Here is a 27181-nt window from a genome sequence, read left to right on the forward strand (position 1 = left end):
GGCCGCCATTTTTGCAAAGGGAAAAGAGACTGGTTCGAGCGGATCTAATTTCTAACAGTCGCCGTAGACTAGGACACAGTTTTAACGGTTCCGAACTGACCCGGAGTCCAATTTGGGTCCCAGTATAGCACCGGAGGCAGGATATTTTGACAGGAAAGGACTCGTTAGAGGACACTGTTAGATACAAACATTAAAAGCTGTGCTAGTGATCCGCAGTGTGAGGACAGAAGTATTGTTTTGGTTGTGGAGGCTGTGTGGAAAGCGACGGGAGTCTTTACCTTGGTCCCCTTATTCGCTATTCTAGTCTTCCAGAGTGGACATAAACGGTGAGTAAATTACAGCAAGTTATAGTTGTAGCGTTACCTAGAAAGCTATTGTTGCTTTAGTTAGCTGGCTTGACACATCATGCTCAAGACTAATGTAGTTGTATCAACTGTGTTTAGCTTGCTAGCTAGCTGGACGGCACAGTTCGCTTGGGGTCTTAAAATGTGCGAAATCCTTTATTTTTTGCGCTCATGTTAACCACAATGTATGAAAGGTTAGCTAGGTGACGTAAGTTCCCAGTGTGAATGTCAAGTTGGTGAGCGTAACGCGTAATAGACAGACCACTGGCTAGCTAGCGCATGCTACTAGCTCAAATTAGCTTGACAGAGCAAACAGGGCTCTGACTTTTTGCTGATAGTGTTCGAAAGCGTCATACGCTAACGGCTTTAGAGCAAATATTATCTACATGCTGTCAATGATCGGGGTAGTTGTTAACTATTTAGGTAGAGTAGCGTTGGTACTAATAACAAATTAGAGGTACGGTTTAGTGGAAACGCTGCGATTGGATTAATGCTTGTCCCACACTGTGTAACGTAAAGGTTGTTTCGTTCCAGCATGTAGTCATCAACAGTTACCATCTTATTATTGGCATACCGACCTAACTAGATTGGAAGGGCGATTCTATGTAGGTCTAGTTTGACACTCGGCACCGTTGGCCATATTACGTATTGTACAAATAAACTTATTTATCGTGTATGTACCGCGTTATTTCCAACCAATGCAGCATAAACAATACGCGGCTGTAGAATAACCTCCACGGAACTGTAACAGCGCATATATCGTGCAATATTGTACCACACAAATGTGATTTTCGTTGCTGAAAACAGTAGCGTTAGCCTCGATTACAAACGTAGGTGAATCGTCGCTGCTCCTCATCCTGCTCGCCCACAACATGGGACATTATTTCCGTTCAGCCAAATCTCGTGCAAAGCACGTTTTCAAAAAAACCGACCTACAACGCATTATAAGCGTCCTTTAACCGGAATATTAAGATATATATATATATATATATATATATAAACTCCTGTGCGCCCAGAGCAACTGATAGGTGAAATATGTTAAATAGCCATAGTGCGCAGTAAATCTAATAGGTTTCCAGGCTTTTATAGAATCGCGGTTTTGCTGGTGAAATCCTGTCGGACGGGCCCTGTTTTGTTCTAACCGGACCTAAAACGCATTTCTGCATGACTTAATTTAGATTCAGGGTGTACCAGGTTCAGATGCTGCATGTGGGGGAGGGGATGTTCCGTTTGGGTATCTGGTCCCAGTCACACACACTTTGTAACTCCATCTCGGTTGGCTCCCGTAGCCGTGCTAAACTGTACTGTCGCAGTTAGCCGTTTGAACTGACCTGAGACAAACTACAGTATGAGAGGCTTTGCTTTGGCCGGAGCAGTGATCTTGACGTGCTGCTGTTGTCGCCCGTTCAGTCTGTGACGAGCAGAGTATTAATCCACTTCGTTCGTATCAGTACTAGCTCCGTTTTGCTAACTCCGACCAACTGCGCATTATGGTGAGCTTCCTGTGCCGCTAGCGTTGTCGTGTTTTCAGCGGCGAATTCCGTAATGGAGTCAAATTGTTCACGATTCCCATTTGCTCTATTGTCGCTTTGGCCAATAGTAACGCATTGTAATAACACTTAAAGGGTCGTTTATGACGGCATTTCTTGCTTACCCGAATGCCATTAACGTTACATCAAGGCTGGTACATTTCTAGAGGCCACTGTTGGCCATAATTGCTAGCCGCTTAGCTTACTGGCATTGCTTTCGACGAATTCACAAAATCCCCAACGGTAACAACACAGAGAGTGCACCGACACAGTGATACTTAAGGTAGAATGTGTGAAAGAAGCGATTGATTGCATTCTTGGGGATTTTCTTCTCGTGGCGAGGCTCCCGTGGCTATACGATTGTCTCGCCGTCCCGAGAAAAGGTTTTCAAAAATGGCGACAGCACCAGGGTGTTGTGGTAACATAATAGCAACGTTGTACCCTCCACACCCCTATCGGCAGGACTGACTGCAGCGCCGACATTGTCACTGGGAAGCAACTACACAAGACACGATTTGTATTTCACTTATAATCAGGCATAGCAATTACGCGACTTGCGTAAAACTTCACCGATCACGTTCGGAACAAACAAGACTCATTGGCGTGAAATGTTGAAACAGTCCCGGATTCATTTATTTAGTTTTCCCAAACGAACAATATCGCAGTAGTACCCCTGTAACGTGCGTCACGGTGTATGCTGTTGACTCATATTTCCTTTTGTAGTGTCGGGTTTTGAAGAGAGGGTTCATAGCCCTCTCTTGGTTTTATTGAAACGTGGAAATTGTTATTAAAATGTCTGTCAGGTAAACTGGTGGTTTGATGCGCGTAGTGAGTGAATAGAGAAAAGTCAGACGGAAAGGTTAAATATTTTCTTTCTGTCTTGATTCTCATAAATGGCTTCAAATTAAGCCTTAAACCATGCATCTCTGCCCCTTATTTTCATGGCAAACCAGTTATTCTCGGCTATTTAAAAGCCTGTGGGTTGTTTAATAGTCTGAAGGGCACACTTTACAAATACATTCAAGTTCGACAGACCTACTGGTGGCAGGAAAGAATGCTTAAGTTTATTCCCTGATTGAATAGAATAAGTAAATGCATGTAGATGCAAGTTTAAAAATATTACTTCTTTTAAAACTGCAATTTTAAAAAGAACACAGAATTATAGCTGGATGTGAATGTTTTCAGAATGCCAATTTTGTAGTACTATCTTGAATAAAACTACTATAAGAAGGTTACCATATGAAACTGGTCTCCCTGCCTCTGGGTTGTCACTAACCCCTGCGGTGGTGTGACACAGCTGTCATCTCTCCATAGCCAGTCCTGTGAGACCAGCTTTGGAAATTGTATGTCTGTTTTTGAATGTAGCCAAGCAGCATTTTTTTCTTCCTTAACTGTTTACGTTAAGGGAGGGTTACTTCGATGTGAAAAAAAACGTGGTGGTGGTAGACGTGGTTCTACAGTAAGTTTACTCTGAACCAGGCAAATGGCATTTAAATGTGACTGAAACTATGCATCTCCTCTGTAAGGAAGTCACACCTCACATAAAGGTGCTTGTTTTGCAAATGTTTTGCTGAAGCATCTGTCAGTTGTGGAGCTAATGCTTGACAAAGGCCTCCAAAAGTCAACTTATTTTCTCCTGGGATGAAAGCGAGTAAGATTGATTTGACTAAGATCATTTTCTGTCAGCATGCCACTGTGAAATGGAAGCTGAAGTGTACTTATGACCAGGACTGCTGCTTTCAGGAACTTTGTGACTAGCATAGTTACTTACAGATGTGCTTTAGGTAAAAGTGGCCATTGATCCATATCTAGTCCTTCAGAGATATGAAAAGTGGATGAGCAAGGGGCCTACTCTATCTAATAGGAGGTTCCTGCTTAGTACACAAAATCCCCAACCACTTAGTCCTTCCTGGTAAAGGGATTGTAGCCCTTTGCCCTCATGCTAGCCTTTCTTCTTTGTCCATGTTGGGTAGTAGCTATTGTTTATTTTTATTGAATGTCACCTGGCTATTAACAGCATTTCTGTGTTGCCATTCAGTTGGGGCAATTTAAGGTACTACTCGAGTATGGTGGTCCATACCTACTTTCTCCACGGGATCATACAACTGACGGCTGTAAATACCTGAATGGCTTTTGCATGTGCCTGGTAGCACTGTGTGGCAAAGTGTATGTTTGCTTGATGTGTTGACAGAGATGGGGAAACAAGGTGATCTGCCACTTCCACTCCTCCTTTGGGACAGTGTGCTCTGTGACAGGCAGCAGGGAAACATTGCCGTCTCAGATGACACACCTCTCCTCTCACCCTAGCTCTTAGATGGACTCGGATACATGTAAGATTAAGAAGCCACACGCTGGCAAGTTCAGCAAAGTTTTAAAAATTGTAATTTGTTCAGTGTATACAGAGACACGCACCAATAAACACTTTCTCACTTTCATTGAAAAGCCCTGTTTGTTTTCGTGTGCTTCCCTGTCCCCAGACAATGGACTCAAATCTGAAACAGTAATACCTCTTTCTATGTGATGCACAGAGAGGCAGACCATGTAGGGCTAAGCTGTGTGGCTGTATCCTGGTCTCCAGTGCTCTCACTTGTGAGACCCGGAGACAAAGCAGCCTGGCTCTGAAGCCCAGAACAGTCACATGGTATCCCAGCTGGGAGGAGAAGCCAAGGCTCAGGTGACCTGTTTTTGTGCTGCTAGCTGGGCCGTAACAGATCCCTCTTTAAACTAGCAAGCTGCCTCCCTGAAAGGTGGCCTTAGGGCTGAGACTGCTAATACTGTAGCCCTACTACTTTACCCTAACCTTCCTGTTGCTGTGTTACAGTACTGAGCATTGGTAGCAGCACAGGGCAGCCTGGGACTTTGAGCAGGATGGGCTGAATAAGTGTAGCATCAATATCAGTGATGTAACATTACTGCTGCCCACACATGAAATTGAGCGTTAAACAGTAACTGTAATGTAAACTTACTCTTCCTTTGCTATACAAGTAGCCTCTCCATGTCTTCTCCAGGAACACATGCAGAGGCATACCCCAAATTTTATTTAGCTGCTCATTGCATTTTTCAAATGCTGTTATTAGTGGCCAGCTACATATGCGTCTGTCTGTCACTTTGATAATTGCTGTGTCTCTCTGGATCCAAGGGACAGTGTCCTCAGCCAAGCTCAATTAGACAGAGATAGAAAAGCATTTCACGCGAATGGGCAGATTTGATGTTATCATGCATCTCTTTCTGCGTGTAGAAATGTGTAGTGGAACTTAACCTTGACCACACAGAACTAAGCTGTGATACTCGATAAGCAGGGGAAAGTGAGACAGAAAGATTGTGCCCCAGGGGTTCTCCTGAACAGACAATACTCGGACTACAGGAGGGCTGCCCCAGCTTTGCAGCCAGACCCGGTTCTTGCTGACTCCCTGGCTGTTTGGTGTTAGCACAGAGGATATTGGTTTGATTATCTTGCCTGTTTGGATATGTTAGGATTATGCTTTTATCTTCTCCCATTAATTTTCAAATACCACAGTATTGTATAGTAAGGGTGAGCAGCACAATAATTAATTATTCTCTCTCAATTTTTACTTAACTCTTTTGTCGCAATTCTGATTTACAGCTTCATTCCCAATGTTAACTGGACATGTAGCATAATCCTGATCTCCTTTTTCTGTCAACTGGCAGTACTTCTGGCCCGTCGCCTTTATTGTTTACTCACAAGGTGTTCAGTGGAGCCCAGACATGATCACTGCACCAAAGTGGGCTGGTCTTTACTGTCTAATTACCTATCCGTACGCAATTACAGCCTCGCAGTTATTGTGAACCTGATCCTTTTGGCCATTGAGTTGCTCGTGTGTATGCTCACATCCGTATCCCCGCTGTATTGATGAATTACCTCACCATCAGTGCAGGAGTGCAGAGGGAGTGTTGGCAGCCATGGGCACAGTGATTTATGAAGTACAAGGCAGATGCGATGTGTTCCGGTGTGGGCGCTGTGAAAAAGAGGGCTAGGCCTACATACCATATGGGTCATGCTTCCGGTATATAAGAGTCCAATTGTATGCGTTTGCTTTATTTGTTTATTTGTTGGCTGAGTCACTGCAGCCAGCTATTAGGATGGTGTGAAGTCACATCAGCCTGGCAGGGGGTAGTTGGAATCCCTCTTTTTTACTTGCTCCTCCCACTTATTGAAAAACATAACCAGCCCAGACTTGGCTGTGAAACACGAATGAAAACAGTTACACATAGAGTGGTGGTAATAAACTGAGGAGAGAGGGAAGCTGTTGTCTGTAGCGGTATGGCGCGAGTGTGATGTTGTGGGCTTTCCCGTACTGACTTCGGTGGAGTTCTGTCTTAAAAGGAGAGTTATTCCCCACACAATGACGTGACTGTGTCCCCGCTGAGGGAGGGAAGGAGGGGAAAGGAGAGACTGGGTTATGCTATGTGCTCCACTCTGCCACCCAGAGTCCACCCAGGTCTGGCTGTGTAGCGTCACTGTCAGACCGACCCAGTATACACCTCCCCCACCCTGCTGCATCTCTGAAGTGGAAGGACTGTAGATTATTTCCAAAGCTTCGTACAGTGTAAGGGAATCAGCATTGAGACACCAGAGGCAGAGTTTTAAAGAAACGGAAGCAAAAACAAACCTAACCCATTTCCATTTTGTGGCCCGTTTTACTGTGGTCCACTTTTGGTCAATTTGTCTCTTCATCTTGGTGCCCCATTTCCCCCACCGCTTGCCCCTCATGTTTCCAGAACAGCAGTGGATTTTGCCAAAGGTGGCTTTAAAACGCTCTCCTATCCTCCTTGTAATTAGCAACTGTGTCTGCAGCACTCCCCTTCCCCTCTGCGCTGCGTTACTGTCTCGGGTTTATTTAGGAAGTGCATAGAGAAGGCAGAGCAATCCGGCTGGGCGGGGTGACTGGGCACAGGAAAGGGTGGGGGGCAGGGGGGTGTTTTTTTTTCTCCCCTCCTTTTCTTTTCCTTTTTTTGGCTGCTTTTCTTTCTTGTGATGGACAGTGCTTCGAGAGGAAGTAGGAGGAGCAGTTAGAGGCAGTCACAGCACAGCACAGCTCAGATTTAGTCAGGAATGCTGCTGTGCTGTACTGTACTTGTTTTTCTTTATTTCGACCAGCCCCCTTTTGTCAGCCTTTGCTGTGTCTGGCTGCAGCACAGTGCATGTGTGTTTCCACACTGCTGCTCCGAGAGCCTCCTTGTAGAGGAATGTTTGAAAGGACCGAGCTGGGGGTTATCTGTCTGTTTGGTGTATGTGTTGGGGGGTGAATGTGAGCTTGTGTGTGCATTCCTTAGCAGTGACAGCAGGATTCCCTGGATGAAGCAGAGACCAACCTATTGGATGTGGAATCAGATGCGCCACTTCAGAGTGAAGACATTTACCAGTGCTAAACCTTTCATACAAAACAAAAGGGGCCCTGTTACTTTGGTGTGTTTTACTCTTATTAATGGAAAATTGCACACTTACAATTGGCTGGTTACAAACATGTAAGTCTGTGGTGCCTTTTAAAATGTAAAAATACAAGATTTTGGGGATGGTCCCAGTTGTAATCCTGGCTGGCACACAGACACAGTGGTCTTCACAATGCTATTAATTAGGCATGTAGCTGACAGCTGTCACACAGCAGTGAGATCCTGACCACTTTTGCTGGTTTAGTTTAGGGGAATCATTACGTACAATTACTATGGCAGCTATTCCATCTGAGAAGTTTGAATGTGATGTTTCAGACTGATCCATTGCCCTACGAATATTATTTCAATACAACACAAGCAGTACAGTCAGAGTTGACAGCCTACCTTCAAAAGATATGCTTGGAACAAAGAGGGTAGATACCTTGTGTACATACAGAGGCAGATATTGGTGTCATGTTGTACTGTTGCTTGAAACGTGAAATAGACCCCCACAAAATACATAAAACATGCCTGCTCTGTAGCCACTCTCCCATCTCTACCCTGAGACGCGAGCTCAGCCTTTGTTCGGCCCCAGTGTGCACGGGCAGGCGGAGGTGTGACCTCAAGCCTATTTTGTCTCGGCATCTGTCCCTCCCACTAATCCCACTTATCAACAGAGCTCCCCGTATCAGCGGCAGCCATACTGACACATATGCTGCCGTCTGTACCCACAGTAGACACAAATACGTAGCTTAACATTCCCATTAAAGCTGTTGCCAGTTTATGTATGAGTTCTGACAGTTTTTGTGGGTAATCATAATGGTCATTTCTTTCAAGCAACATTCAAATGTACATCTTTCCAAAAATATCATGGAGTTGTTAATTACTCTTGAATAATATTGCGTCTGTCTGTCTAAAAGTCTGTGTGTGCGTGAGTGTGCATGTATGCATGCTTGCACATGCTCAAAATAGTGTGGTCCTCATCAGTGGAACGAAAAATGGCTTCTGTGTGTTGCCTTTTCATGGCGGCTGACCACTCTGTGTTCTCTTGCTCCCCTCTGTGGTAGCTTCTCTACAGTGCATCTCTCTGCATTCCCAGCAGATAGTGTAGACCAGGTCGCATTGGCACAGCTACAGCAGCTCTTAGGTTTCAACAGTCAGTAGTGCAGTTAGTTTACGTAGACAGTTTGTCAGGGGAACTTTCTATGACACACTATGGTGTGTGTGTGTTTGTGAATTCACTGGTCTGAAAGTCTGAATCATGCTTTAACGTGCACTGGAAATACCCTGTTTTCATTATGAATTAACATAATTTCAGGTCTGTTGGGAACTTCAGTTTGGGGTCTTATATTTTTGCTATACAATAAAAACATTGCTTAACTGATATTATTTGTTCTGATATTACAGATGCTACTATCATTTGACTAACTTTTTCTTTGTTCCCCTTCTCTGTTGTCTGTTTTCCTTTCTACTCCTTTATGTTCAGGCCTCGTGGATGCACTTAGATGTCTGCAATGAGTGCTGTGGCTGGCATGCCTCATTGTTTTGGACTCCCATGTTCTGAACTCAGTAGGACAAGAACCGATCAGCAGAGAACGTCATGAGCATAGTCATTCCAGTAGGGGTGGATTCAGCAGACACCTCATACCTGGACATGGCTGCAGGTTCAGAGTGAGTAATACACAGACATGCACACACACCAAGTTAATGTTCGTACTGTTCACTCCCTCTGTCCTCCTATTATTCATTCATATGGCCCTGCCTCTGCTTTCATCTCTCGCCCTTCTCTAGTGTTTTCCACATGCACATGCCTATTAGATGCTTCTGCTCAGTTTAATATGATTTGTCTGTCCCAACATGTTTTTCTATTATGACTAATGTATCGCATAACATTCTTACAACATTCTCATTGCTTGTCTGTATTTTCTGAATGGTGTTCATTCCTGTCTTTGTGCCACAATGATCTACAGTTTGGCTTGTACACGTTGACTGTTAATGGAAAAATCAAGTGTATCAATAGTGTATTGAAGAAAATAAGACAACGCTTTCCTCTTGATACTGGTGTTCACTTAAATGGAGAAGGTGCAGCCTGTAAAAGCCCAAAGATTATCTGGATTTAGTAATGTACTGATGTACTGCATCATTGTTATAACTGCTGTTTGTTTGGATGACATCACTTCTATGATGATGTCACTATTGTTTATTTAAGTACCCGTAGTGCTTGACACTGTTGTAAAGCAACATTGGAAGCAACAGATTTTTGACTGTAAGTTTGACTCTCTAATTTTCTAATTAACCATTTAAAGGAAAGTTACCTAGTCTTGCTATGTGCGTGGAACAAGTAATCTTATCAATTTGAGAGTGCTACTAACAATTATGACCACATTCTGTATGTATGGTAGATATTATATGCGCTTAAACATAGTTTAGTGCTCCCCATTCCAGTTTGTAGGCCCTCAGTTATTCTCTGCGTGATGCGTTTATTTTTGGACCCCGCTCATAACTGTTAGTTATGCTCTCATGTTGAAGCTATCTGACGCCGTAGAGGTCTTGGTTAGAATATCAACTGTGAAGGACACGTCAACTAGGAAACTAGTTTCAAAGGGATACATTGAAGTGCACCAGCTATCTCGTGGTTATCAGACGTTCTCAGGCCTCAATTTGGATTTGGTAGACAAAATTGTTGGGGTTTTACAACAGCAGGAAGGTGAACATGCTCACAAGATGGCTGTGGGAGTTGGAAGTGGCACAGAAAGGTTCCTTAGTTCATTTCCCCTCCCAACAGGAGGATGGCACCTAAGACCTAAAAAAAAGAAAAGCAAGGGAAAACCCTGGTATAGCTGGCATTGCTCTTGGCACATGTGTACACTGCATTAGATAGTGAGTGAAGTGGTGTGGTACATGGAGCCATGGCAACAAGCCCCTCATTGCCCCTCCTCAATTTCCTATCATCTTGTCAAGGACATCGCTGAAGCTTTTTCTCGTCAAATAAATTAAGCTAGAGGTTCTGGTATGACTAAAGACAAATACGTCATCAGCTTGTGTTGGGGCTCCTGTCTCTTTAAAAGGGGGAGAGCCCTCCCTTCTGCCTTCATCAGTGCTGTTGCCGTGACAGCTTGTGTTGCCATGGTGTTTGCCCCTCGCTCTTTCTCCGTTCTCCACTGCGCAGGGCCTGTTGCCATGGTCACTGGCCTGAGTGACAGGTGGCCCTTGCATAGATTTGGTCCCATCGCGTCCCCATAGTCCCTCCTCCTCACCACCGAGCACTGCTGTTACTGGGGGCAGGCGTAAGCCCCATTGCCTTTACTCTCCGTCTTTGTCCATGTCCTGTGTCTGATTGCCCTCTACATATTTATTTAAAAAGCATATAACAAGCTTGAAAGAGGTCTCCACCTGCTGCTGTGCGGTTCCATCCGGGCCAGAGGGACAGATCCAAGCTGGACACATGAAAACCAGCGCACAATGCACACAATGCTCTTTGGAGTATTCTGAGTGCACAGCCAAGTCTTGAACAGTGGGACTGGCTACTTACCAGAGGAACAGCATTACGTCCTTTGCACATCCCCCTGAAGTCTGCAGCAGCGTGACCAGCTGTTGGCTAATGCAGTGTGTGTGTGTTCTCAGTGGCACACACAGCCCAGTATGCGCGCACACGCTGACTGAATACGTAGTGTTGCCATGGCAGCAAGTGGGAGCTCTTTAGGAGTGAAGGCGTTGCCTCTGGCTGTTCAGCGTTGCTCCCTTTCTCTCGATGTTGATCTCTCCATTCTCCACACTTGTCCACTCCGTTTCCTCACCCTCTCCCAGTAGCCGTTTTGCATATTGAGTGACATCTATTTACTGCTGACGTTTGACCTTTATGACCTAGACCTGTTCTGTCTACCTGGATTGAACCTTCCAATCTAAAATACTTGCACCATCTTTCTCTCACTCATCTTTCATTTACACAATGCAGTTCATAGTGGTTTATATGGATGTTGGATGCTGACTAGCTGTGTGTCTGCATCCCTAGGTAATGTTATGGGCATATTCTAGGCCCTACTTCCCGCTACTCACCGGAGTGGAGACATGAATGATATATTCCCTCTAGCATCGCATGCTTACATTCAGACATGCTCACTTCCTAACCGTTGAACGGTCTGCTTCCCTTGTTTGCTGTCTGTCTTTGTCTATCACTGATTGTCCTTTCTCTCGCTAACTGACTCATTGATTCAATCTGGAACAACATGAAACATAATCCTCAGTCATGCTCTCAAAACTATTAAAAATATAGTTTTCATAGTGAATGAATTTCCTCCCCTAGCCACAGAGTCACATGTACATGTGCCAGATCCTCATACCTCTTAAGAAAGTTAGACTCTGGTCTGGTTAATCTTTTATGGAAGAAAGTATATGGTGCACCAACGTTTTTTATTTATTTATTCCCCCATCATATTTTTATGAGACTGGCCTCTCTGGACCCTGGAATGTTTAGAGAAGGTGTGCTAATCCGTTCTGCACACACAAACACTGTTATACTCACACTCTATCTCTCTCTCACACACACACACACACACACACACACACACACACACACACACACACACACACACACACACACACACACACACACACACACACACAGACACCTGGGTCCGCCCCCAGACTTTTTGCATGCACTTACGTTTTCACTTTGACAGTGAACACTTGAGCGGCAATTTGCACAGGAAGTGTTGCACAGTGCTCTTGCGCGATGCAACCAGCACATTAGGGCTGAGAAGGCTTGTTCGGGTATGTATCACCTTGGGTCTCATTTTTGTGGAATAGAATTGAGGTGTAGCAAGTTGGAAGGAGGGCAAGTAAGAGCTGGAGAGGGAGGTGTTTGTTTAAATCATACTGCCTTTTAACAGTTGCTTCAAAACTACCTTGCATAATCGGTATCTCTTCATGAGCCTCGTGGTTCGCACTTCATTACTTGAAATGAACTTGTCACAGGATAAGGAAGTTCACAGCATAGGGATCATGGAAGAGTGTTCTTTTTGAGAAAGAAATGCAGCAGAGCCTGTTCAGATTCCCTGTAGTGTTTTGTGTCATTCTTGTTATGTGTGTACCTGAGCGGCTGCATTTTGTTTGCCTGGTGAGCTTTTCCTCTTGCATTTCACCATGTCTATGAAAAGTTATGGACACCTTAGTTGGTAGGTGTAAATTTGTGTTTTGGTGTTTAAAACAAAGTAAAGTAAAGTACATTTAGCAAATAAACCATAAAAACTGTCACAGTAATTCACGTGATTACGACACACAAATATGGTTTGGTTATGTGAAAAAACGTGTTAACCAAAACCAACATTCCCAGGTCGTTTGTATGTATATGTATATATATATGTGTATATATATATATGTATGTATATGTATGTGTGTGTGTTTGTGTGTGTGTGTTCTGGTTTACATGTTTTTTTTACATAACTGAACCATGTTTGTGCGTCGTATTCACGTGAATTACTCTACTCCTTCTGTCTATTTTTCGCAAATGCTTCTTACTCGTGTTGTTAGGGCTCAATCCTTCACCAGAACCTGTTTTGCTTTTTACTTTACACTTCAGTACATGCCTGTTTAATCTCCTGTCATGCGTTTTGCCAGTGCCACTTCCCTCTTCCTCTAGAGCCACCCCCCTCACTGCAAGTGAAGAATACTCATGTCACAATAAGGGTGGGTTGGTCTCAAACGGCCAAACAGGCTCTCTCCTCCTACTGTGATCTTGGGAAAGTGGATCTACGGGTTTGGTTTGAATACGCTTAAAGAAATAGTTGCCTGTTAGTTGTATTGTGCGACCGAGAGACTTGTTTCCCACTTCTCAGGCCTCAGTGGTTGAGCTAAGTTGCTTAAGTTAAGGTGATTGCAGGCAGGGGTTTTTGGATCTGCAATTGACAGCCTCTGGGCCACTGAAGAGTGACTCAGAGCCATAGCACAAATACGCACGCGTTCTATTGCCTGTATGCCTCTTTTTCAGCAGCTGCTCTGTTTGCCTGTGGAATGTTTCTGATATAATTGTAGTTCAAAGTTCTTTAGTTGCTCTGATTAACCTTCTTGTCTCTTACATTTTCTGTCATTTGTCCATATAACTGAGGTCTTTGTGTTTATTCCAGCAGACCAGAATCGGTGGAGGCCAGTCCTGTGGTGGTGGAAAAGTCCAGCTACCCACACCAGATATACAGCAGCTCTCACCATTCCCACAGTTACATTGGCCTACCCTACGCTGTGAGTACACGCAAACACACCTTTCACCCTCTTGCAAATGACCTACATACAGTACCTTGAACCCTCCCTTTCTATCAATGGGTAAGGAAGGGCTGGCTCCCATTTAGATTAAAATGGAACACTAAGAAAAAGGAGGCTTACACCTACCTACATGCAGTACAAGTTGAGTTTTTTCTTTTTATTTGTATGTTCTTACTACTATAGTTGGAGAGCACTCACATGTCTATGTAGTTATGTGCATGTCATTCACGGCTCATGGTCAATCCATGCACGTCAATACAACGAGCCTCATTCCTCCAGACATGCCAAAAACATTGTTTAGGGGTCTGGCATCTGCATGGGGTGCTTTTCATATCAATAAAATTGTATTTGCCTCACCAAATTATAGTAGTGGGAGATGTGAATGGAATAACAGCTGTCCCAATTGTTAATGGCATCATAAATTATGTCACAGTTTACATTAAAGAATCTTGAATGATATCACAGTTCTTAATGTCATTGTGAATGATGCCACTATTGACATGTTGAAGATCTCTGAACCGAAAAACAAGCCCGTTCCTTTCCAAAAAGATAAACTGTTTGCCTCATGGCGAAGACAAAGCCACTGTCACTGTCACCGTCTTCGGGCACTTCAGGCACTTTGCTCTTGTATAAATAAATATTGTGGGTGGCAAGTATTCAAATAAAAGTCTAAAATGAAACATTGACCTTTATGGACTGACTTTTCCTCCTTTTGCAGTGAATCACACTTTGAATGCTCTCATCAATAAGCCCATATGCTTCATCCTTCTCTCAGGACCATAATTATGGGGCACGGCCCCCACCAACGCCACCGGCCTCCCCTCCCCCCCCCATGCTGATCCGACCAGGAGAAGGTGGGGTGTTTGTTCCAGGTAGTCAGGATGAGGCATCCAGGGGCACCACACTCAGCACCTCAGAAGATGGCAGCTATGGGGCTGACATCACTCGCTGCATCTGTGGCTTTACCCACGACGACGGCTACATGATCTGCTGTGACAAGTGCAGGTAAGGGGCCGGCAATAGTTGTGTGACCTTTTGTCATTGTGTGTAATTATTTATTGTTCAATATTTGTTTCCATCATCCCAATAAGTTCAGTGGCGTCAAAACCCTTAACAACAATTTCCTCTTTTTTGTTTTTCAGTGCCTGGCAGCATATAGACTGCATGGGGATCGACAGGCAGAACATTCCTGAAACCTACCTGTGTGAGCGCTGCCAGCCACGGCACCTGGACAGAGAGAGGGCCATTCTGCTTCAGACCAGGAAGAGAGAATGCTTATCTGGTAAGTGACACTGCTTGGATGGATCTGCATGTGTTGGTCTTTTTAGTTATTGTATCCAGTCTGTCAGAGAAATAATGTTGTTTAACAAGGTTATTATAACATTTTAAGTTTACGTTGTCGGTATGTTACCAAATCTTACTCGCGTCGAGAGTCGCATACTCCAGTGAACGTTAGAAGCTGTGGGGAGTTTTCTGTGAGTGACCATAGATGGATCTTTCACTTCTGCTTTTGCTGACTTCCATGGTGCAGTAAACGTCTAGGTTGTTACTGAATGGGGCATGTTGTAGGCTGTCAGACCAAAGCCTCCTCCCCCTGCAGGCCAGTCAGGTTTGAATCAGCCTCAGCCAGGGACACACTGACATCTGCTGGTGAACTTGCAAACCGTTAGTCTCTAACCTAAGTATCATCAAACATACTGATGTCATTGTAAACCAGTGGTTATCATTCCGTCTTCTCTGGTATCACAGCATTGCATATCTTCCACTATGTATTTATACTCTGAGTTAATTTTGGTGGTTACATGGATATAACGAGAAGACTTGCCTCAGTCAAAAACTCCAGGGTACCTTTTAAGTTCTTGATGTCAGGCTTGATGGTAGCATTTTAATTTTGGTGCCCTTTCATGCAAACTAATTTGTACTTCTATACTTGTTTCCTATTTAGATGGGGACACCAGTGCTACAGAAAGTGGAGATGAGGTGCCTCTTGAGCTTTACTCTGCCTTCCAACACACACCTACCACCATTACCTTGACGACTGGGCGCCTTGGCAATAAACAAGTTGATAAAAAACGCAAAAAGAGTGGTGACAAAGAGCCTCCTGCAGCTTCTGCTCGAGCGAAAAAGGTTGGCTCCAAGTCTTAATATTGCAATCAAAACGGTTAATGCATTCAATGTGTTATATTCTCAAACCTAACTTCTCTTGCAGGCCTTCCGAGAGGGTTCCAGAAAATCCTCCAGAGTAAAGGTAAACGCGTAGGAGCAGGACATGGCCACAGTTCAGGTTCTGTAGTTGTTGAAACTTCAGCTATAAGCAAACACTGTAATGTCTTTTTCAGGGTGCAGCTCCAGAGCAGGAGCCAACTGAGCACCCATCCCTGTGGGAAAACAAGATCCAGACGTGGATGGAACGATATGAGGAAGCCAGCAGCAATCAGTATAGTGAGGACGTCCAGGTCCTTTTACGTGTTAAAGAGCAGGGTGACGGCAAGAGCCTGGCTTATAATACACACCCAGCTTCTTTCAAGCCACCTGTGGAGGTAAAAAAAACAACCTGCACACACATTTATTTCTGCTCTTGCTTCAAAAACAAATGAGGGATTTCATTAGTGCTTATTTATGATGTTGACTCTAAATGTAAGGTGGAATAAATTTGATAATGAATAAATGCATACTCCCTAAAACATTGTTATTATAACACACACACACACACACACGCACACACATAGCCAAAGAAACATGACTGACATGCCTAAGCAGAGAGCGAGTCGGTCATGTCCTGTTGTCTCTCACTTACAGAGCCAAGTTCATAAGAACAAGAAGATCCTCAAAGCAGTGAGAGACTTGGCCCCGGACTCCCTCATCATTGAGTACAGGGGAAAGTTCATGCTTCGACAGCAGTTTGAAGCCAACGGATATTTCTTTAAGAGGTGAGGATACTGTCAGGTCTCTCCTTGGGTTAGTATGTTGATACGTTTGGGTCTTCTGTCTGAGCAAGTGTTGGCACAGTCAGCCTATTAATTGATAGGTAAAGTTAAACAGTGACAGTGGATATTTTTTACAAGCACCAGATGAATTTATAATGTGAATAATTACTTAAAGTCATGTTCTGTAGTTGTGTGTTTCTGTATGAATCAATAGCACTTATATATTATTACTTGTGTCCCTTTGTAGGCCATACCCATTCGTGTTATTTTACTCAAAGTTTGACGGGCTTGAGATGTGTGTGGATGCTCGCAGCTTCGGCAATGAGGCACGCTTTATTCGCCGCTCCTGCACCCCAAATTCCGAAGTAAGTTGCTAACATTCCTATACCAGAGTCTAATTTGATTGTGTCAGTTAAACATATCCATAAAGCATTCTCAGAATGCCACAGGGGTCCTTTGTGGTCATGAATTATTTTTCACTTTTGTTGTTCTCAACTTCCCCCAGGTACGGCACGTCATTGAGGATGGCATGCTGCACTTATACATTTACTCGTTGAGGCCCATCACCAAGGGGACAGAGATCACCATTGGTTTCGATTTTGACTATGGCTGCTGGTGAGTTGCAAAGTATTAACTTGGCTCGCAACATGCAGAACCACAAAAGCAAGCAGGATAATTTCCTTGTCATTTCTCTAACTCTTCTTCCTGGCTTTGAATTCCTTTGTCCTCTTCTAATTACTTATAGTAAATACAAGGTGGACTGTGCCTGTGTGAAGGGTAACCCAGAGTGCCCAGTGCTGAAGCACAACCTAGAGCCTATCGAGAACCTGGGCTCTGGAAGCCGGCGTCGAATGGGCCGCAAGGACAAGGAGCCTCCCCGGGATGATCTGGGCCAGAACCAGAATATGGGTTTCGATGGCGAGTCTAAGGGCAAGAGTGTAATGGACGGCAAACAGAGGAAACTTTCTCCACTTCGCCTCTCCATCTCAAACAACCAGGCAAGACGACATTTTAAGCTTCTGCTGAGAAACGCACCCTGTCTCCCCCTTCTTGACACACTAAGTGTTAAGACCATTTTCTACTACAGAAAACTTTTGTTAATATTCATTTACCTGTCAGTTATGCATGTCATTTAGTTTGATCCTTGTGAAATGTCTTTTCTGTGCATGTATTTTCCATTGTTGCACTCTTTGTTTACTCTACATCCTTATTAGTTCCCTGTTTTCCCCAGCCAACGACCCTTTGCGCATTCACCATCATTCCACCACCACTGACTTTATTTTAACACAATTTAGCCCTTTGCACTATACACAGGCTTGGTACTTGTCTGGGAGCAGAGATGCGTTGCAATAAATGACTTTGTTGTACAGAAATTCTGTAGATACTCAACATCAGCAGAAAGTGTCTAACTAGCATGTGTAACCTACAGCAATAGCAGTTTTAGTCCCTTCAGTCCTCTATTGGTTTCTGAGCAAACTAATATTTCTCTGTTAAGGAAAAGGTTTCAGTTTCACAATTTGTTTGAATTGGAGATGTGCGTCTCTGTCAAAGCATATTTAAAATTGAACAAACTCTTCTGAGTCCTTGTTTGCCATGGTGAGTTGAGGCACAGTGAAGTAGCCTAGCAACTTATACAAAAGCACAGAGATAGCATAGGATAGCAGTTAACAATAAAGCCTTGCCTTTACAGCCATTACCATCACTCAAATATCAGGGTATATGAACAAACTGTAAACTGGGTTGGTTCCCTAAGAGCGTGGTGGGAAACCTTGGCATATGCTGAAAGTGGATCAGCCATTATGAGGAACACGAGCAGATTCAGTGGAGACCGATCGTGAAGCAACACGACACTGCATATGATCAAAATCAACGTTCTCAAGTGTGTTTTGTGCACTGACTGACCACCAAATAACAGAATTAGCACTCAGCACAGTTACTTCCTCTGCCCCCTCCCTCCCTCACCTTCCTTATCCTCAAGTTTGACCTATATCCCTCTAGTCTGTAGCCAGACTGAATGATCAGCCATGATAAAGCGCCATTCCCTCCTCTTACAGGATCCTGAGTTATATGAGGATCTAGAAGACAAAACCTCCGTTAGCAATGAAGTAGAGATGGAGTCAGAGGAGCAGATTGCAGAGAGGAAGAGAAAGATGGTAAGTGTGCCAAAATAGGAGCTACAGCTTTTTTGCCATTCAGCCACCCAGCAAAACTAAAACTCAACATCTCCCTTGTTGCTGTTGGTGTGGATTCTCTGTCTGCTACGGAGCTTTGGCTTGGATAGGAGCAGCTGTTTGGTTGTCTCTTCAATAAAATTACCATCCTCCTCATAATTTAGCCAATGCTAGCGCTTCCACTGCTATCAGTGCCCCTGTTTCCATTTTGTTGCGCCCTTTCCCACTTCTTCAGTCTTCAGTCGGGATCTTCCAGACAATTCTTTCATCTGTTCAACTTTTCTGACTTCTGTTGCTTTTTGCGTGTTTGTCATGAATCAATTGATGTTTTCTTTGCGTCTTCCATTTGGCTCTCACCTCCGCTGCGGCCACGTCACTCATTCTGACGTGTGCCTTAGCAATAAGATCAATATCAAACACATACAGCCTGGCTACTAACACACACACACACACACACACACAACCCCAATGCTCTCTCTTTTCTTCTGGAAATTACCCTGCAGTCAGCTTCATTTCACACAATGGACCCAAGGTGCAAAGTGCTGACTCATCCTTGGCCACTGTACAGTTTGGCTAATCGGCCTAAAAGGATAGATGGTTTTGAAGCGAGGTAGGGAGTGAGAGGAGGGGCTGCAGAGGGGCGAGCCTTGTTGCCAGGGCCATATTGACTTTGGGAGATCCAATAGGCTGCCTTCTATGGAATGTAGCCCAGGAGAAATCTTACCTGCCGAAGCTCACAACCTGAAGACCACATAGTAAATGTTGGTTTTGCAAATCCATAGGCCAACACACATCCCTTTGCTGATCACATCATCAGAATCAGAAGAGCTTTATGTCATCTTGCCTTAGAAATTAGGGTTTTAAAGTTAAAAAGGAATTCAGTTGATTTGTCCCCCTATCTTAATGGATGCTTGTGTAATTCCTTGTCTACATTTTGTTTAATGGCATGCTAATAAGTTGGATTGCTGGGACAAGTTGGTATTTTCATGTGTGCAGTGGTGACCATAATTTCCTTGAAATGTTTTGGCATTCTTGAATAATGCCTTGAGTCGGTCACCAGCTGTGATGTTTCCACAGCAGAACACTCTTCTCCTGATGTAGACATGATTCCAAAAGGCCCTTTGTTTTTTGGCAGTTGCTATGCTCATTTTGGTGTTTGACATTCTAATCTCATGGTGCGCTCCGCAAGCAGGCCGATTACCGTTAGGTATTCATTAGAGCAAACTCGTATAGTACAAATTCAGCCCTGCCCAAATCCAAGGCTAACAGCAGATGGTCAGACAGCAATTAGTCAAGACCAATCCCATTTTGCGTAGACCTTTTCAGGGGGGACATGTCTCTTCTAAACTGGGCTGTCTCTGTATTGAACATTCAGGCCAACCCCGCGGAGCAGTCCCATCTGCCTGTCGGGGCAGCCTCCAGCTGGAAGGGACTGAGGACACAAGGAGGTAAATTTGACCCATACATAGTCAAATCCCGTTCCACGTATCCACCAGCCTCCTTTTGCTCAAAACTCCTAGAGGCAACGGACATAAAAGCACACTTAACTGTCCCCTCTGACAGGGCCTCGTCTTTAGCCTGACCAGCGCAGTGATGCCAGTGTTAATGGACTACGTGTCATGGTTAAGGTGCTTGATTTGTCTTTATGTTTTGGGTGGATGTTGCCATGGCTTCCACAAGGAACAGGGGGAATTTGTGGCAGGGTATGTTTTCCATTTCTGTTTTGACACATCTTAACAACATTTCGTGCAACCGTCTCACCTTCTTACTCTTTCACTTCGCTTATTGTGGAAATGAGCGGCCTCTTTTCCACTGTATTCAGCTTGACTGTTGCTGCCGCATAGCAAACGTTAAATGGATGTGTCCTTATCTCTGGCGCTCTGTGACAGAGTAGTACTCTATGGACTAATGCTTTTGCTCCCTCTTTTTCTCTTATCACCCCTCCTCCCAAATCCATGTCTGCCTTTCTGCAGACACGAGAGGAAAGGAAGATGGAAGCAATCCTGCAAGCCTTTGCTCGGATGGAGAAGAGGGAGAAACGCAGGGAGCAAGCTTTGGAGAGAATTGGTACCAGCAAGACAGAGGTTGGGTGCCGTAGTGATATCAAGGAGGAGGCCCCAGTAACGCCTGAGACAGCAGATTCCCCCACTCTTGTGCAGGTGTGAATATAAACAATACTTAAATATATCTTTATTGCAAGTAGGATGACACTATGATGACACTACTACAAGATCCCTCATGAAATGTGTTAATGTGTGTTAATGTTTTCAAGTGTGTAATTACTCAATTTCCTCTCTTGTAGCCACTTCTGGAGGTGAAAGAGGAGCCAGGACTAAAGCCTGCCAAGGTCAAAGGCTCAAGGAACAGAAAAAGTTTTTCTAGGAACCGCACGCACATCGGTCAGCAGCGCCGACGAGCTCGCACCATCAGCACCTGTTCTGACTTGCCCCCTGGCTCTCCAGTCGAGTTTGTGGAGCCTGTGACCAATGACGCCCCTGAAGGGGAGATGCCTTGTGATCCAGAACCAGAGGTTATCGCTTTCCAAGCACCAGATGCCAGCCCACCACACAGTAGCTCACCTGCACCGGAGAGAAATCGCTCTGGTAGCAAGAGCTTCAAAACTAAAAAGGTACGCATTTCTATTTATGCATCATCTACTATAATGTCACTGGCATCCTGCTTGTTATGTTGTTGCCTGACATGTCAAGGTAACACCTTTAGCAAAGCTTATTCCACTATTTTTCACTGTTTGCTATTTTTCTGGTGGCTCAGAGCCAGAACACCGAATTTACTCTTTTTACTAAATAGTAAAAACAATTGGCTAACTATAGTTTTTAATAGCGGTGGTCTTACTGATTTGAACATAATTACAGCCAGTTCATTTTAAAATGGTAATACTTTGAAAGTTTAGTATCAGTTCTATTGTTCCACTCTGTTGAGTTTGATTATCAAAGCCTTTACTATACACTGTAGGAAGCTAAGTTGATTTAGAGACAGCTTGCTTCCACTGCTTGACAACATGACATTTTTGAATGGTTTGATGAAATACCAGGTTTAAGCTAAAACACCTTATTTCATTTATCTTGACATGCTGTCAAAATATAATCCATATATGGGAAACTGTGAAGACGTGTCAGATATGTTGCTAAATGTCTTTTCTAAAACTCCTTGCAGCACTTTGTGTGTGAGTGGGTGGGAGAGAAGCAGCAGCAGCAGCAGCAGCAGCAACAGCAGCAGCAGCCACAGCAGCAGGATCCTGGGGCCGTGCAGACACCAGAGCCAGTTCCAGAGAGGCCACTTAGAATAAGCAGTGACCCCGAAGTCCTAGCCACCCAGCTTAATGCTTTACCAGGCATGGCCTGTTCGCCACAGGTCTACAGCACACCCAAGCACTACGTCCGCTTCTCCTCTCCATTCCTGGTTAACCGTAGCCCCACGACTCCTGGTGTTCCCACTGGGCGACGACGTTCAAGAGAAATGCCAGAAACGCCACCAACTACTGGCTCATGCAAGAAGGTATTCATATTACTCTTCAGATAATGCTCGCACAAACTAAAACCAGAATTTTTTTGAAAAGTTACGTGGATCTGTCTTTTTAAGATTTGGCATATTTAACTGCTTTAAGAAGATGTTTTGACATTTTTATGTGGGATGGATGTATGGTTAATAAAACTCTTATTTTACAGCGATGGTTGAAACAGGCACTAGAGGAGGAGGGCTCTCCCAGCCCAGCCAGGCGACCAAGCCTCCTTATGCCCACTGAAGGCCCTCTCAGCCCCTGCATTAATGGGGACTCTGACAGCCCTCTACCTTTCAATGGCAACTGCTTGCTACCAGGTAGGCCTAACACTTATTAGACATAGGCAGACAACAAAGTTTAGCACAAGTTGAACAAACATCACAGTCCAAAATAAATACTCAGCAACAGCTCACACCATTTCCTTTTTCCTCACAGAGTTGCCTACACCTTTGAAAAAGCGGCGTTTAAGTCCATTGGATGCCTGCATGTCAGAGGGCTCAACACCCTACGGCTCCCCTTGTGCCACACCTACCAGGGTGGACCAATCAGAGACACCTGCGACGCCCATTTTGCTGGCTACCCCACCACGTCCCCGAACAGAGGACCCAATTACAGAGCTCTTGCCCAGTACCCCAACACAGATGCTTAGTCTCCCTCAGGAGGTAAAGCTTTGCCAATTGAGGTTGCATATTTATTTATTTTTCTTAATATATTTTTATTGAAGAAAGCATTTGACCTGAGAACGAGCATACAGTTATGGGATATTTTTTGAGGAACCTTTTTTGTAACAGAAAGCAGGGGGGGGGGGGGGGAAGAGGGAGAGAGAGGAAAGAAATGTTGACTTATGTCTGTTCTGGTGTTCACAGAGTGAATCTTCAGTGGAAAGCTCCCCAGAGGTCAGTCGGAAACCCAGTAGTCAAGAGGTGAGGACAGAGCTTGGGATTCAATATTTTTGGTCATTATTGATTATTGATTGATATTCCCATTGCTGACTCATTAGAAGACATTTTTATGCTCTCACACAAAAATGTCAGTATTGAAAATGTTAAGATGTTGCCAGCAGTTCTTACAGCAGTACAAACTTTTGCCTCATCAACCTTAATGAAGACAATGAAGACAGAGAACAACATCACACTTCAGTACTTGTTTTATCCTAACACTGCTTTTGAATAACTTCTTGGTTCAGTAATAAATGACCAGTATTACATTCACCTCTCTCCTTTCATAGGCCGAGCGTCCCCCTTCGTTGGTGTCTTCACCCTGTGTCAGGGCTCCCAGTTCTGATGGGCTCCAGACAGAAGGCAAACTGTCGGTCCCTGGGAGTCCACAGCCTCCTACTGTGGAGTCTGTGGACTGTGGTGGGGAGGACAGGGCTGATGGTGGGATTGTAGAAATCTGCATTGAGGCTTCCCCATCAGCAGAACCATGCGCTTCCTCTTACTCTGGCTGGATAAAAAGCCCAGAGAGAGCCTCTAGTGGACCAGCTGCCTTGAACTTCTCCCCAGTCAACTCTAACTTGAGGGATCTCACACCCTCACACACCCTGGAGCCTCTGACGGCTCCATTTAGGTCAGAGGCAGCAGCTAGTGCAGCTAGTGGTGCAGCAGTGGTCACGACAGGAACATTGGTCGGCACTTCAATCCCCTTCGGCGATGGCCAGGGGCAGCTCTTTTACCCTTGTTCCGAGGAAGGAAGTTCACTAGGCTTTGCTCGCTCAATGAATGGAGATGGCACAAGTGAAGGAGGAGGGTCAGCGCAGAACCCCCCACAGAAGAAAAAGGTAAACTGCTGCACTACTAATTATTATTACTACAAAGAGAAAAATGTAATTATTAATACATCAGGATGGTATTACGAAACTTACATTTCTAAACACGCCCAACTCTCCAAATGTTGCCCTCTGCTGGTTTGATATCATTTGTTCATAGATGATGTGGTTCTGCATCTTCCCAGGTATCTCTGTTAGAGTACAGGAAACGTCAGCGTGAGGCCCGTCGCAGTGGCTCCAAGACTGAGTGCAGCTCTCCTGTCTCTACTGTGCTGCCTTTGACCGTCGACGCATTCCCTGTTGCATTAGAAGCGACCAGCGAGCCCGCTCAACCCCCTGCTCCCCCAACTCTCTGCAGCACTAACATCATCACTGTAAAGGAACCGCAGACCAATGAGGAGGCAGAGATGCCGGGAGAGAAAGGGGAGAAAGAAGGGGGAGAGGGACAGTGGTACGTGTATATAAATACAGTTTACTGAATGGTTCCCCGTTTTTACAGTTGGTGTGTAATTTATCCCAATTGCTCTCTTTAATAGACTTTTAAAGTAATAAATATCACCTTACATCAGCTTAATAATGCTGGAAGCCCCCAGGGCTATGTGTACATTATTGATGCCATATTCATGATGGTGATAGTTCTGATGTTTCTCCTCAGGACCTCATCCACCTCTGTAGAGCAGGCCCGTGAACGCAGCTACCACAGAGCATTGCTGCTGAGCAAAGAAACTGGTGAGAAAAGTAACACTGACTCCGTTTTCTGCATTAAGAAGTCTCTCTATATTTTTTTTTAATACTGTTCTATCTTCTTCTAGACGGTGAGACAGACGGTGGTGACACACCAGCAGGGAGGGATTGTCCTTCTCCTACTGTTCAGAAGACCCCAACAAATGCAGTAAGTCAACTTCAACAAAGCAATCCCTTGTTCAACACCCACAATGCAAATTCCGTTCATTTCAAATGTAGTTCCAAACCAAAAGAATGACAACCAACATGTGACATGAACTTCCTCTCCCTCACAGCCATGCTCCCCTGGTCCCCTCGCCACCTCCCAGACTCCCAGTCGGCCAGTAAAGGAGGAAGAATGCGACGGTCAGCCTCGGACATCAAATCCAACCGGCCAGCCGCCAAGCAAGCCTGCTGGCCCTAAGCCGGCTCCTGTGACACCCACAAAGCTGCATGCATCCCCTCTCCCCTCCTCCCCTGTCCACTACCCCGGCCCCTCACTCCTGCACTCTCCAAAGCCTCAGCCTCAGGGCTCGCCGTACCGCACCCAGAGGACGCTGTTCTCTGCCCAGCCTCAAACTCAACCCCCACCACAAGCTCAGACTGGCCCAGCCCCTTTTCCCCAATTCAACTCCCAGAGTGCGCCCCCGCCGCCTCCCCCTCCTCCACCAGCACCGCCGGCCACAGCCACTTATTTTCCCAGCCAGAATGCCTCGCCTGCCGGACCTTTCCCGGGGTTTAAAGCTGCCGTCACACCTTCCTATCCTCCTGGTTCTCAGCCCTTGATGCAGACTCTTCCACACAGTGTGCACTACCAGAGCTCCGCTGCACCTCCACCACCTCCACCCCCGCCCCCACACCCAATGTCTGGCCCCACCCTGCTGCACGTCAACCTGCAGCCTACTCCCATCCAGCAGCACCAGCTCATGCTGACGGCTTCCCCTCCTCCCCCTCCCCCTCCACAGGGCCAAGCCTCCCAGCAACAGCAGCAGCCGCCTCCTGCAGGAAGCACCTTGTTGTCACTCACCCCTCCGCCTCCCCCTCCACCGCCTCCCCCTGCCCCTTCGACCAACGCCTCGATGCAAACCCACCTCTTTCAGAACTTAGGGGGTTTCCAGCCGGCATTGTTACACCCCGGTGCTGCCACCAACCCTTCTGTGCCCCCATCCTCGTACCCCCCACCCCATCAGCAGACAGGACTGCCTCCCCCTCCGCCCCCACCTCCTCAACAGACTCAGCAAGGCCAGGCCCCAGCCAACACTTCCCAGATGCCTACTGGGACTCGTGGAGCCCCTGCATCCTCAGCGCCCTTCCACAGTTCAGGCTACCTGAGCACTGGGTGGCACTGACCACTCTGTACCATCGACCCTGCCTGCCCCTTTGAACTCAGCCTGAGAGGGGCTTGTAACATAAGCTGTAGATATGTTTTCTATGTACCTGAACACATGGCCAGTGGATAACAGCTGATCGTGGGAGAAAAGGGTACTTTTTAAAAAAAGGACAATAAAATTTTAGAAAAAGGACAGTGAAACAATCTTCAAGACAGACTGTCAAAAATGAAGATGGACGATCCCCCAGGGATCATCACCCTCTCTGGCCTCCTTTTGTTTTTATATATCCTTCCTGTGATACAGAGGAGAACTGTGTTCTGTGTCTTGTTTGGATCCCTGTTGTAAGGCCCCGCACTTTGTTTATCAATGGACATTCCAGCCTATATCCCCCCCCCCCCCTCCTTCTTCTTTGTCAGTTAGTCCTTTTTACTTCGTCTTCTCTCTCGTTTCTTGTCTTCTCTCTACACCATTTATTTGTTTAATCTAGCGTCTCATTATAGCAAAGAGAAAGCTTTTTGTATAGAGAAAAAACACAATTATTTTTTTTATTCCTCTGTCTAACAACAAATATCTGTTCACCGCTGCAGATTCAGAAAAGACCCTCTTTGGGAGCCTGCTTCGCCTCCCTTGGAGGCTACACTTGCGCGTGTGTGTTTGTGTGACAGTGTGACAGTGTGTATGTGAGTGAGTGTAAGTGAGACAGTGTGTATGTGAGTGAGTGTAAGTTGGATAGGATGTGAAGGAGTATGACTGGAAGTGCAGAGAGAATCAAGTGGAGTAAGGAGAAAAGTGTCTGTAGTCTTCTGAGGTTTGGCAGAGTGGTCTCACCTACAGGTAGGACGTTAGCGGTTTATTTTTGAATATCAATGGTTATTTGTAGAAAGTGTAATTTAATGTATAGGTGGTTACTCCAGCTTTCAACAGGAACAGGTTGTAAATATTTGCTTCTTTTCTTTTCTATGCTTGTACAATTGGCTCCCATCCCATTTTGGAATATGGTTGTAAATATGAACGCTTTGTTGGCAAAGCTGAATGTTTCTGTGACTGTAGCATTTATATTTTATTTTTTTCCCTCTCTGGACTCTTCAACTTTGTCTTTTTTTATTATTTGTGTGTGTGAGTGTATGTTTGTGTGGAGGAGAGAGACTCACAGACACTGCACTGGTTGGCTATTTTCATGGTTCATTATAATAAATCACTGTAATGACAGTTTTATACCATT

At 45.0% G+C, this 27181-nt stretch overlaps 1 protein-coding gene across 5 annotated transcripts; it reads left to right on the top strand.

Annotated features, from left to right (window-relative positions):
* Positions 1–27181, top strand: kmt2e (lysine (K)-specific methyltransferase 2E). 5 transcript variants are annotated; one of them, XM_076158834.1, is made up of 24 exons: positions 1–326; positions 8751–8935; positions 13387–13498; positions 14295–14524; positions 14662–14801; positions 15465–15646; positions 15729–15767; positions 15859–16059; positions 16319–16449; positions 16694–16811; positions 16952–17061; positions 17192–17444; positions 18501–18599; positions 20591–20776; positions 20920–21246; positions 21792–22133; positions 22304–22454; positions 22573–22799; positions 23004–23060; positions 23366–23917; positions 24091–24356; positions 24561–24634; positions 24718–24797; positions 24925–27181. In XM_076158834.1, the coding sequence occupies exons 2-24, from the start codon at positions 8865–8867 to the stop codon at positions 25975–25977; spliced, it is 5001 nt and encodes a 1666-aa protein (XP_076014949.1). In that variant the 5' UTR covers positions 1–326; positions 8751–8864; the 3' UTR covers positions 25978–27181. The 5 variants fall into 5 exon arrangements, with proteins under 5 accessions (XP_076014949.1, XP_076014950.1, XP_076014951.1 ...); XM_076158835.1 differs by having other exon boundaries at positions 13390–13498; XM_076158836.1 differs by lacking the exon at positions 18501–18599.

The sequence above is a fragment of the Genypterus blacodes genome, unplaced genomic scaffold, assembly GCF_046128005.1.
Source record: "Genypterus blacodes isolate CSIRO-AG114 ecotype Tasmania unplaced genomic scaffold, CSIRO-AGI_Gbla_v1 ptg000090l_1, whole genome shotgun sequence".
NCBI lineage: Eukaryota > Metazoa > Chordata > Actinopteri > Ophidiiformes > Ophidiidae > Genypterus > Genypterus blacodes.